Source organism: Crocodylus siamensis, chromosome 4 (assembly GCF_052110815.1).
Source record: "Crocodylus siamensis isolate JL-2025a chromosome 4, ASM5211081v1, whole genome shotgun sequence".
Taxonomy (NCBI): domain Eukaryota; kingdom Metazoa; phylum Chordata; order Crocodylia; family Crocodylidae; genus Crocodylus; species Crocodylus siamensis.
The window spans coordinates 107,193,008-107,205,032 of record NC_143398.1 but is presented as its reverse complement, the minus strand read 5'-3'; the positions used below and the strand labels follow the sequence as shown (position 1 = coordinate 107,205,032).

Here is a 12,025-nt window from a genome sequence, read left to right as displayed (position 1 = left end):
CCAAATTCATTGCATGGAACCCATTTAGAGGACAAATGGCATGATTGCCTCTAAAACTACAGATGTCAAAAGCAGAGTCGTGATTTCACTTCCCAGAAAGGAATTGTTCTTGTTACCTTACAGGATGCCTGGTAACTAATGAGAGTGGAATGGACAGAAATACACAAGGAATGAGCAGAAAAGTGTTGGGGATACTGTACCCATCAAAAAGCATGAGTGGTACGTGCTCTTTACCTTGATCTGCAGTATGTCAAGTGGAACTGTCTCGCCCTTCAGAATGGCAAGTGTAGCATTTGTGATGTGCCTAAAAAAACAAAACAAAAAGCCAGGTGGGCCTGCTTTGTGCTAGACTCTGCACTAACAGAGTGGAAAACAGATGCCACACCAAAGCTCTTACAATCTAAATTATGTCTCATTTACTTATAGGTTCGAAGCAAATGGAGGCAGCGGCAGTAAGTGACAAAGCCCATGTCTTAACAGATGGAGCAAGAGACAGATACCAGAGAATGGAAAGATGTTTCCAGCTTGTCTGAGAAAGATCTCTGTCCCAATTAGTTTTGAAGATCATATACCTTGTGCATTCCCATCTGCTTTTGAAGCAGACTTCTGAAGATTCCAACTCCAAATTTCTTTTCCTGTTGGCAAGCAGAAAATAAGCACCGGGGGGGGAAACGACAGGAATGATCCAAGCCTAAGCACAGGTGTACATTAGTGATGCTTCTACACTGCATCAGTGCATTCATCTGCCTAAGAAAGCAAGCACTACGCAGATTTTCAGACACCAGGCAAAGTGGAACCCAACCAGCTAAGGTTTCCTGGTACAGAAAGCAAGACAGCGACTTTTGAGAAACTAAGGGAGAGATCTAAAGAAATGTCGCTCACAAACAGTATCAAATGACTAAGATTCAATGTACTTTATTACATTAAATGAATCTATTCTATGCTGTTTTATCCTTGCACATATGCCTGTTGCCGCAGGTCATCTTAACTCAGCTTTCATGCTGATGCTGTTACTAGCTACTTGTTTCCCCATGGTTCATTTTAAGGTGACACATGCACTTAAAAATGTGGCAGCTAAACTGTTCCATTTCCTAAATAAGTCTGTATTAGCTAGTCAGAGATGTTTAAGATGAATTTCCTCCATAAATTACCAATTAAGAATTGCATTGAAGATTGTGCGCATCTGCTGTGTTATTATAGAATCAAAACCCACTTGGAGTCTAGTCCAATACCCAAGGAATTCAGCAGGGGTCTTCGCACAAGCTTCAGTGACCACAAATCAGGAAGCAGGAATCTGTCCCCTTCTCACTCTTCATTATGGCTTGTGCAAGAGAAAGTCATGTTCAATTCTGCATGCATGCCTTAGGAGTGAAGAACCAATGCCCGCATATTTCTATTTAAAATGTTACTATTGTGATTCTTAAGTCAGTTTTTGTTATGGATGTGGGCTGTTGAATATGTTCACTGACGGTCATTTCAACTTCCCAAGTATGTTGCATTCCCTACTTGTACAATTCATTACCCACAAACAATAAAAATACTTCAGTCCTCAAAGCCCAAATATGAACTGTTATTTTAATCCTAATTGTTGTTTACAGCCTTGTCAATCTTGTTGAGTTTCAAAGCACTCTGGGAATTTTCACAAAGGACAGTATACCAGTTGCCTTGTGGGCTTTATGATGGATACTAGCTTGGAAGGCAAATGAATCACCATGCGTGACAGGTGCCTCCTGAGTCTGGGGAGCAGCAGTGGGGCATGACCAAGGGGGGGGTCCCCCAGTGTGCCACCAGCAGAGCCAATTTTGGGGGAGGCATGAGTGTTTTCTGTACCCCACTACCAGCCGGACTGCCGATGTCAGGGGGGCACCAGCTCTCTCGGAGGAGGGGGGGCACATGCACGTCCCCCTTACACATTACCTATGCAAGTCACCAGGAACACTAGAGTGAAAGGATCTGAGTGAGGGAAATACATAATGGGAGGGTGCAGTGAGGATTGAGAACTAGAAGAATATGGGGAGAAAAGGATAGGTTCATTGACTGAATTAAAAAAAAAAATGAAGAAAATAATCTTATATAACAAAATGAAGGAAACACAAATTCGTATACTGGATAAGACCCATGCTCCAAGTAATCCTCTCCCATCTCCAACAGCTGTCAGTATCTGAATCCTCAGATAAAAGGGCAAGAAGCCATACAGTAGCAGTAATAGGATAAACTGCCCTTTTCATACTCCATTCAAGGAACAATTCCTCCTTATCTCTTTTATGCATGTATTAGGTTATGATCCAGGTACAGGCAAGTATTTCGGGCGGAGGGCCACGTACCGAGTTTTGGCAAGCTGTTGAGAGCTGCGTGGGTATCCCCACCCCTTGACAAGTGCCCTGCCCCCTGGTTGTCATCCTGTGACCAGAAGTCCCAACCCCTAACCCTGGCCTTTGCCATCAGAAGCCCCTCTCCTCTCCCAGAAGAACTCCTTTCAGCAAGAGGTTTTGCCATCTCAGAACCAGAAAAAACACCAAATTATATTCTAAAAAGCAAGCATCTACAACATTCATTAACTGATTTCAAAAAATATTTTTTCCTGGTTTACATGCGTTTCTATAGTGTATATAGAGATAATTGTATATAATAGCTTAAAATGAAGTCTCACTCTTGTATATTGTAGGGGGTGGGGGCATGGGATATATGGGGTGTGGGCTGCTATGGGGTTTGTGGGGAACTGCGAGTGGGTGGGAGGGTGGCTGGGGTATGGGGATCTGTGTGTATGGTGGTGTGGGTGCATGTGTATGGTGTGGGTGCATGTGTGGGACTTGCCCTATGAACACACACCCCCCTCCCCCCAGGGTACTGGTGCAGCCCCACGCTCCTGGTCCGGCAATGCAGCCAGGAGCAGGAAGGCAAGCAAATGGCTGAGGGCAGCATTGGGTTGCAGCGTCCTGCTGCTGGCTTCCCTTAGGTCCTACTGCTCCTGGCTCCTGTCATCTATGACAGGCAGTCAGGAGCAAATAAACATTAAATTTACTAAATTTTTTAGGGGCGCCGGATAGAATGGCCTGGTGGGCTGCATCTGGCCCATGGGCCATATTTTGCCTGCCCCTGTTATAACTCCAAAGAATTAGTATTTATGTCCTTTCCAGAATTCATGGGTCATACAGGTTGTTCACTAGTCTTAATTCATTTAACTGTGGCTGCTGACACTATACACAGGAAGGCCTTTTTTAAAATCTAACCAAACATCTGGTTTCACTGGCATCATAGAGTTTCACAAGATGATTGTGCCTTCTATTTAAAACAACAACAACAAAAAGTTTCCCTCAGTTTAAAATTTTCCACCTTTCAGCATCATGTCCCACTCTCAGGCCCAACTCTAAAGAGCTGCAATTACCATAGAAGACAGGGTGAAAGGCAGGAGAGAAAGTACTAACTTTCCAAGCAGTGCTCTCCTTAACAATAAACCAAAGCATCCCTCCCTCTCACACACAACACTTACTGGACTTGATTTGTGCTTTCAGGGTAGAGAGTGTGGCTCAGGGTACTGGTCTTCCCAAGGGGTATGAATCCAATTGGAATCTTACTGAAGGCAGCCTGGAAACATGAGAAGAGTAAATTAACATTTGCATCAGCTGAAGTAAGCTTCCTGTGTGGAGAACACAGCTGTGCCTGGTATCAACCCATTGGCATTAAGCAATCAGGCACTTCCTGAAATGAGACAGTAATACACAATGACTCAGAACATGGCATCCGAGTCTCTGAATCCACCAGTGCCAACTGGTTACAGAGGAGCTCTCTCTAATCATCGGGGTGTTTTTACATACAGGTTGGCAGATATCTGCTAACTAATGTATGGATTCTGTCAGTATTCTGCTTTCTTCCCCTATCCTGAAGCACTAAATCTCTTTTAACTTCATGGAAGCTCCCCTGATAGAGAAACCTTGCATTGCAAAGAGATTTTCTCACTTAAGCAAAAAAAGGATATTAATGGATTCCTCTGACAGCCAACACATGAAGTGGCTTTGATTTTGGAGCTTGTCACCTGTGTTGGTACCTGTATCACCCTACTGTACAGGCCTCATAGCTGGAGTGAGTTAGCGCAACACACACCATCCTAAACTGCGCTCCCTCAAGTGCGTCAGCAAATCAACGTAAACTATTGTATACCACAAGGCACCATCTCCCTGATAGGTACAGCTACCTGCGACACTGTGTCAACTGCAGATCCACATTAGCTCAATGATAACCCTTTGCTATCACTTTGAACCACTTTCCCTTCATTTGTAAGAACATGCACCCCCTACCAAGCCCCTCCTGCTCATTCTCCCCAGAGTCATCTTATAGCTTACTCCTGCTCTGCCTTCTCCATCTATTAAAAAGAACATCTTTTCAGCAGCCTTAATAAGCTTGCCTATAAAAAGGGGTTAGTAAGATGCCTCCCACATACAAAGGGACAGAAAAGGCAGTCCTGCAGGAACCACCACATGTAGATCAACCCCTTGGACAGAACTGCTTGGTGCAGGAAAATTCTGGGGCCCTAAAAACCACACAATGACTGGCTAGGACTGCTATGCAGCACTGCAAAATAATGCTGGGCCCAGGGATATTCTGCATTACAAATCAGTACAGCTGCATCACAAGGCACTAACTTCCGAAGCACTGCTAAATGCAAAATGTGAGGAAAGACCCAAATACTGTTATTTTGTAATGATAATATCTTTAAATAAGGGTCTTAGGGATCATCTGTAACTCTAACAATATTGCAGTAAACATGAACCTCTGTGAAGGTTTTTAAGTTGACAATTAAAAAGTAGTGATTCAGTTGCACTGTTCAACTCCAATTTTTGTCTTGTCACTTTCAGATGGAGCCAGTGCATGAACAGACACAATTTCAGTTGCCAAGAATATCATCAGATTCTTGTCTCGATGATTTTATTGCATTTTGCTGGGTTTTGCCAGGAGATTTTGACAGCAAACTTCCCCCACTTCATTCATTAGCACTGTCCCATCCATTACAAAATATACCACTCCCAATGCAAATATTCTAGCAGGGAGTGCTTCACACTGCCTTCTGCAACACTTACCCAAGTAGAAATTCACTGCTCAAATACTGATATAAAATGATCATAAAGGGGTAGAAGCATGGGCCACACTAAATTTTAAATCCATACAAATATAGGAAACAGTACGTTGTTTTGGTCCAGCTCTCCTGCCAAACAAACAAGCAAGCAAAAAAAGCTATGCACAACTGGTCATTGGTCCTTTGAAAGTTTTGCGGTTGGCTTCTCAATATTCCCTGCTCTGCAACCGGAGACTTCCCCACTGTCTTGACTGGGAGCCATTCCACCCATTGAGAAAAGGAATGAAGAGCAGTAAGCAAGACAGCAAGACTCTTGCATAGCCAGTTCATCATCACCCAGCAAGTCATCCTTGGACTATGGAGCTATAATACCTGCAGCAGCCAGCTGACACCCAGAGACTCCTCTGAGCACCCAAGATGTTTTCCTCAAAAACATATTAAACACGAAATACAAAAACACTCCTCATACCTCATCTGCTCTGCGGAGGAGCCCAGTTATGACCTGAAAAATAATGGAAACATTTAACTACAGGATTTTTTTGTGCAATTACAGTGATAGCCTACGAAGCACATGCTTTTGCTCTTCAGAACAGACGCACACTTAGGAGACATTTACTGTTTTATGGAATGGACTGTTGCTGCTGCAGAGAAAAGGTGCACTTTCTGCACAAGCCGTGGAGAATATGGCAGAGTTCTAGACGTACAATCATTGAAACTGATGGCAGCATAGATAGTTGAAGATATGCAGACTCAGATGCTTGTGAATATGTGGTGATGGCCCTGAATATGCACTCCTTTCAAAGATCCATCAAACTGAAGGCCAGTAGGAACTGTTAAATTATCTAGTTTGACTTTGCATCCAATACAGGGCACAGAATTTCATCCTATTGCTCCTGTGTAATCCCAATAATTTCATGTTTAACAAAAGTGTAACTTTTAAAAATGTTGCCTATCTTGATTTGAAAATCACGCAGAGGGTACCATGTGCAGAGGGGCATGGGGAGGGAGAACTGACACCCCCATAGCGAGGGAGGGAGGGAGGAAGTGGGGCAGCGCTGGGGCTGCTGCCCAGCCGGGGCTGCACATCGGGCTTGGGGCTGGAATGGGGGGCTACAGGCAGCTAGTCCGGAGGGCAGTTGGTGGAGGGCTGGCTCCCTGCCACTGTGTATACTCCTGGGAGAGGGCACATGCCTCCAAGATTTGTGCACAGTGTAGGCTGCCCACTGCAGGCTTGGGTTGTCCTTCCCCTGGGGCCCCCATGCCCCAGGAAGCGGGACCCAGCATGGCAGGTCAGACTGGGGTGCAGAAGCTCAGTGCTGCCACTGCTAGGAGCCCCATGCTGCCATGGCAAAGTGCTCCCTGCCCATCAAGTACCTGCTGTGAGGCGCAGGGGGCTGCAGACCCAGGTGTCTGGCACCATAGCCCTGGCAGCCGTGGGCCCCCCTCCAGCAGGGAAAGGGTGTGGGGGGGAAGGGAGGCACACTGTGGTTGGGGAGTGAGGGATGCTAGCATGGCCTAGGGGACTGTGGGTAGGGAGTGAGGAGTCATGGCATAGGCAAAGCATTGGCATATCAAGGCTTCTCAGCACCACAGAACAGAATATGTTGGGGTGGGGGGAACAGCCACAGCTAGACCCACATTGTGGTGAGTGCAGGGGGCAGCGAGAGCCCTGATTTTCCATGATAAAAAACCCAAAATCAAAACACTAAAATTTATAGCTATTTAGAATTTTATTATAGTGATTGAGGCACTGGTAGGCTTCCAAACTGCTTTAAAATTGTAAATATATCAATAAACCATTTTGTTTAATTGATACCTACACACATCTATACATATTAGTGGCATTTCATTTTAATCACAGAAAAACATGGATTGTGGCATTTTAAATCAGAGAATTTGAGATTTTTAAACAGAGAAAGCCAGGATCCCTGCTAATAACCTAAATTTGTTCAAAAGGAGACTGGACAAATTCATGGAGGTTAGGTCCATCAGTGGGTATTAAATATGATCATGTTGAGATTGCACTTTTGACTAAGACAAGCTAGGCCTCTGACAGTTTGACACTGTAAGGGGAGAGCTGCAGGGAATGCATTATTCTGGATATGCCCTGCTTAAATATTGTTCCCCTTAGCAGCCACACTGCTGGTGAGAAAGAGGATACCGGGCTGGATGGACTATGGTCTGACCCAGTACAGCATCTCTTATGTTCTAAGAGAAGGAAGAACAAAGAAAACCTTCTGTTTTCCATCTGTTCCATCTGTTAGGTCTGTTAGGTTGCTGGAGAGGTTGCAGTGTAGTTATAGTGACAGGTTACTTTTTGTTGTTTGTAACATGGAATCATAGAGGTACACAACTGCAAATAATTTGAGAACTGGTACTTGGGAATACTCAAACTCTGTAAAAGGAAACCACCTAAAACAGAATCACCCACACATACCAGCATTTTTGGACTGAGAATAGCTTGAAGAAATTTTCCCCCTATACACTGTAGCAATTTACAGCTGGGGGTTTGTATAAGTCTCCAATCAGAACCAAAGCAATGCTGCCATTATGTCACCCATCCTCCAGCATCCTACCCCTAACATACCGCTGTGGCTCTTAAACCCAAAGACAGCTGCTACAAGAGTACCTCCTGGACAGTTCCATCCCCTCCTGCAATAATAATCAAGTCTGTGTTCTCCATCAGTTCCAGCAGCTTCTTTGCTTGTCCTTCATAATCTGTCTGAGATAGAAAGAGAAACCAAGCACCAGAAACTCAGCTTATCGTGCCTAGGATTGCAGGCATGTCTACAGAAAAGTGACATTTGCTCCATAAGCTCTCTAAAGACGTAACACCATAAACCTAGAAAATTACATGAGCAGAAATCACTTCACTGGCTTGTGAAACAAGTCCACTGTTTAACAGTATGTAACATCACCATACAAAAGACAGAGGCTTTGTAAACCTCCGTAGCTAGTTTCAGAGTAGTGCAAAACCATAAGGAGCATTAAGGTCAAGTACATTTTATCTAAACTGAAAAGTACTTGAATACTAAGGAATCAGTGCATCTTTAGTCAAAGACCGTGGTCTTGTCTCCTCCAAGATGGAGAATCTCTAACACCAGCATCTCCCAACACTATGTAGTTTATTTGGTTCACTGATGTCATCTGGCTTAATACTAAGTGGGTAAAGTGCATTCACTGGACCAGCAACACTATTTCCTGTAGCACATAAGCTATTCGCAATGGTCTCTCATCCAACTACTGACCCAGCCGCATTTTGCTTAATTCCTGAAATGTACAGTTGAAAAAAAATTGCAGCTTGACAAAAGCCTAGTAAAATAAATAACATTTTCTCCTGGGCTGACACTGTGTCTTTTTAACAGAATAGAGACAGGCACTGACAAAACCAGAGGGTCATGAAAGAAACACTAACACAATCTTATCACTAAGGCTACAAGATAGAAAGATACACCTGTCTGAGTACAATCATTTTCTAAAAGACCAGCATATATTGTCAGCGTATAATGCATATGAACCTAGCTGAATTTTCCCAATCCCAAGGAGCTTTCAGAAACAGCAAGATCCCTACGTGTTTATTTTCCTTTTCTTTTACTTTGTGTTTTAGCATTCCCAAAACGTTCCATTACTTGGGGATCCATTAAAGTATGCAAGGTTATTTTTAATCAATATATACTGTTCTACTGCAATACAAACTTCTTGAATTTTATACATTCAGGCAGAGCAGACAACTCCAATGACTGAGTGCCTAAACTACCAGATGACTCTAAGATTTAGATTCTTCTCTCAAATATTAATTATAGGAGGGTAGCCTTACACAAACATAAATTCATCCCATCACCCCCACTGAAAAGTAAAGTAAAAGTAATTCAAGAAGTTTGTAAACCGAATAGAAATGTAAATATATATATTAAACACTAGGCTAAGGTTTCACCATTTATACTCTCTGATTCCCCCAATAATCCCCAGCAACAGACCAACAATAAATGCCTCCCTTCAGATGCCTACACCAGAGATATACCAATGGTGAAGACACAGCAAGTCTAAACAGATTATTCCTTACCTTAACTATTGTTATATCCAAGCCAGATAAGTGCAAAATTGGAGCAGCATTCTTTTCAAAGAGGTTCCTAGCTTTGCTAAGGAAAGTAAAGGAGGAAATTATTTAGTTGTGCAGGGGCTTAAATGTTCAAAAAACAAGAAGGAATGCCTGATCTACACAACAAGCCATTCTGTTTCTTAGACTGAATCTTTAAGTATTGAATCTTTTTGATACAGTCTTAATAAATGCAGAAGCATGTTCCAAAATAATAATAATAATAAAAAAAATAAAAATAAAAAACAGCAAGACTTCCAGAAAATAATACATTATTTATTATAAAATTAGCAAGCCATGGAGCAGCAGGCCTTAAAACTATGAAGAAATTCTGTTAAATTTTAAGAAAATAGTTTTAAACAGTTACTACTTTCATACATTATTTAGTAAGTTTATGAAACAAAAATTTTACCTGACCTTGTTTTAGTAAAGCTCTCATGCATTTTATGCCTGTTAATGCATAATAAAATAACTGTGCCATTAATTATAAATTGTGTACAATGAGCAGAACCCAGAGAACATAAAATTGAGACTATAAATTTATGGATACTGTACATTTTTCAAAGATGAGTGGTTTGTTGCAATTCCACCTTGTTACCACAAAACAAAAATGCAAGTCTAAGTGCTTACAGGTCAGGTAACTTAACTCTTTTAATTGTTCACTGAAACCCACCAGAGACGTGAATGACAGACAGTCCAGCCAAACTAAAGGGTCCCTAGCATGCATCCCTAGCACTAGTCAATACTATGCTGACCATTCCCCCGAAACATTCCCAAACAACTGCTGACTGTCTCCAGAAGCCTAGCTCTGTGCCCAGTTTTACAAGGCTCATGCCCATGGTACTGGGCACATCCCTCCTCAAGGTTAACTCTCATGTGACAGGAGCACTGGCTATCTACTACTGCTTCTGTATTTACTGAGGAGGAAACCAAGACCTGCTTCAAGAAACAAATGCTGAAGAACCTAAGAAAGGATATAAGAAAACTAAGAATGGAGGAGGCTTAAATGATTTAGGATTCATTCACTGAATGTGAACTTTTCATTTTCTTTAAGTTACCATTTCTGATCCAATGTTTTAGGTACATGAGCCCATACAAGTTGGATAACCTCAGACTGGTGTGAAATGAAGGCAAAAAAAATCAAGCCCAAAAGTTTTGCGAGACCTTAAAGCAAAGGGCGACATATAGGGTATCTGAGATATGAAGAATGGAGGGGGAGGAAGTCTTTACCCTTTGCAAGCTGCTGGGTTGAGAAAAACTGTTGCTTTCTTCACTTCCATGTTGGAAGGAATCGACTCATTGCCAAACACCTACATAAGAGAAAAGGGGATCGGGAATCAGTTTCTCTTCTCAATCAGTTTTTAGGTACAGTATTAAATAGTGCATCCAAACAAACAGCATTATACTCCTACCCCACCCTACAAACAAATGGCTTCCCATTAGCAGAGCTTTGTCCTTAACAACAGTTTGTTTCAAAATCACCCACAATTTCACAGACTGACATGCTCTATCCCATTTCTTCGACACCACTACCATTCTCTTTAAATTCCAAACTTATTTTTCCAGCCAAGGACAATCATCTTGAGTCTTGTCTAAGCTTGAGTCTAAAATTACTTTTTTCTTCCCTCCCACATCATTCTTGTATGTTTGTCTACCACTTCCATCATAACACTGCCAGAACCCACTGGGGCACTGTTTTGGCACCCCCTAATGAAATCCTTTATCTACAAGGTTATTGGTATTCTCTCTTTGTTGTTCTCCTTGAATCCATATTTTCCAAACTTTAATATGAAGGGGAAAGCTGTAACCAGACTACTCACTTTTACCAGTAAACAGAACCCCATTAGATTTCTCTCCACCTCTAAATACAATAAAAAAATAACCTCTTGATATGAAGAGTTTATTCCCATCCTGGCCATTTTATCATCCCTCTCCCACATTCACCGCTACAGCAGTGGGCAAGGTAGGGTTGTGTTTTTACTTGTGGTTCTTCATCTTTTAGCTCTACCTACTAGTTAACCTGAAACCAACACTTGCTACTTTTGGGCACCTACACACATGATGGACCTCTGCACGTGACCTAATCAGCACGTCAGAACAAACTCGATCAACTGAGTCTGCTGGAGCGTGCTAATTAGTGCACTCCAGCAGCCTTCACATCACATGTATTCAGTGTCCTCGTTTCAAAATGGTGGCAGGGACACTTTAATTAAAGCTCGTTGAACAAATTTAGTTAAAGCACCCCCACTGCCATTTTGAAGCACGGGACACTGAACACACATGATGCTGTGGGTGCTTTAATTAGAGTGGCTCTCTGAAAGCCCTTCATTATGTTGTTGGAGCATCTCACAACAATGATGAGGGAGCAAGACCCATTGTGCTAGCTGCTTACATTCAAAGAACAAAAAGGAGACTCTCCCTGCCACTGTTCCTTTCTAATTTACAAGGAAGTATCTTTAAAGCATTTTGATGCCACACAACACATTATGCATGCAGAACACTCCATATTTCAGTGATCAGTAGCTATTCAAAGCTGTAATTAACTCCAATTATCAACTTTATCAAGGGAACATGAGTTAAGGGAAAAATATATATGATTAAAGGCAGGGCATTAAATTCAATTTTCTTTTTAAAGAAACAGGAAAAGAAGGGAAAGGAAAAGAGTGCATGAGAGAGGTTACTGAGGGAAAAGGAAACGGGGAGGGGGGTGAAAAAAAAAATTAAACCAGTGGCTCTTAAGCTTTATTGGAAAACAACTGGAGAAAAAAAAACTCCTGATTAATTGTATTACAATTTTTTCTTTAGGGAAATCATGGGAAATGAGGGCCCTCATCAATAATCCTCTGGTACATTACAGC

The 12,025-nt window shown here is 42.2% G+C and overlaps 1 protein-coding gene across 4 annotated transcripts in view; it reads right to left on the bottom strand.

Moving 5' to 3' along the window:
* The window catches only part of AGK (acylglycerol kinase), a 40,201-nt gene that overhangs the window by 12,880 nt on the left and 15,296 nt on the right, over positions 1-12,025 (bottom strand). For 3 of the 4 annotated variants that reach the window (XM_090043305.1, XM_090043308.1, XM_090043307.1), the window contains 7 exons: positions 10,398-10,477; positions 9,135-9,210; positions 7,701-7,793; positions 5,541-5,573; positions 3,491-3,585; positions 573-635; positions 235-304 (listed from right to left, as the gene is read on the bottom strand). In XM_090043305.1, coding sequence (XP_089899431.1) covers positions 235-304; positions 573-635; positions 3,491-3,585; positions 5,541-5,573; positions 7,701-7,793; positions 9,135-9,210; positions 10,398-10,477 — 510 coding nt within the window. The remainder of the gene's footprint in view (positions 1-234; positions 305-572; positions 636-3,490; positions 3,586-5,540; positions 5,574-7,700; positions 7,794-9,134; positions 9,211-10,397; positions 10,478-12,025) is intronic. The other variant, XM_090043306.1, reaches the window with a different exon arrangement.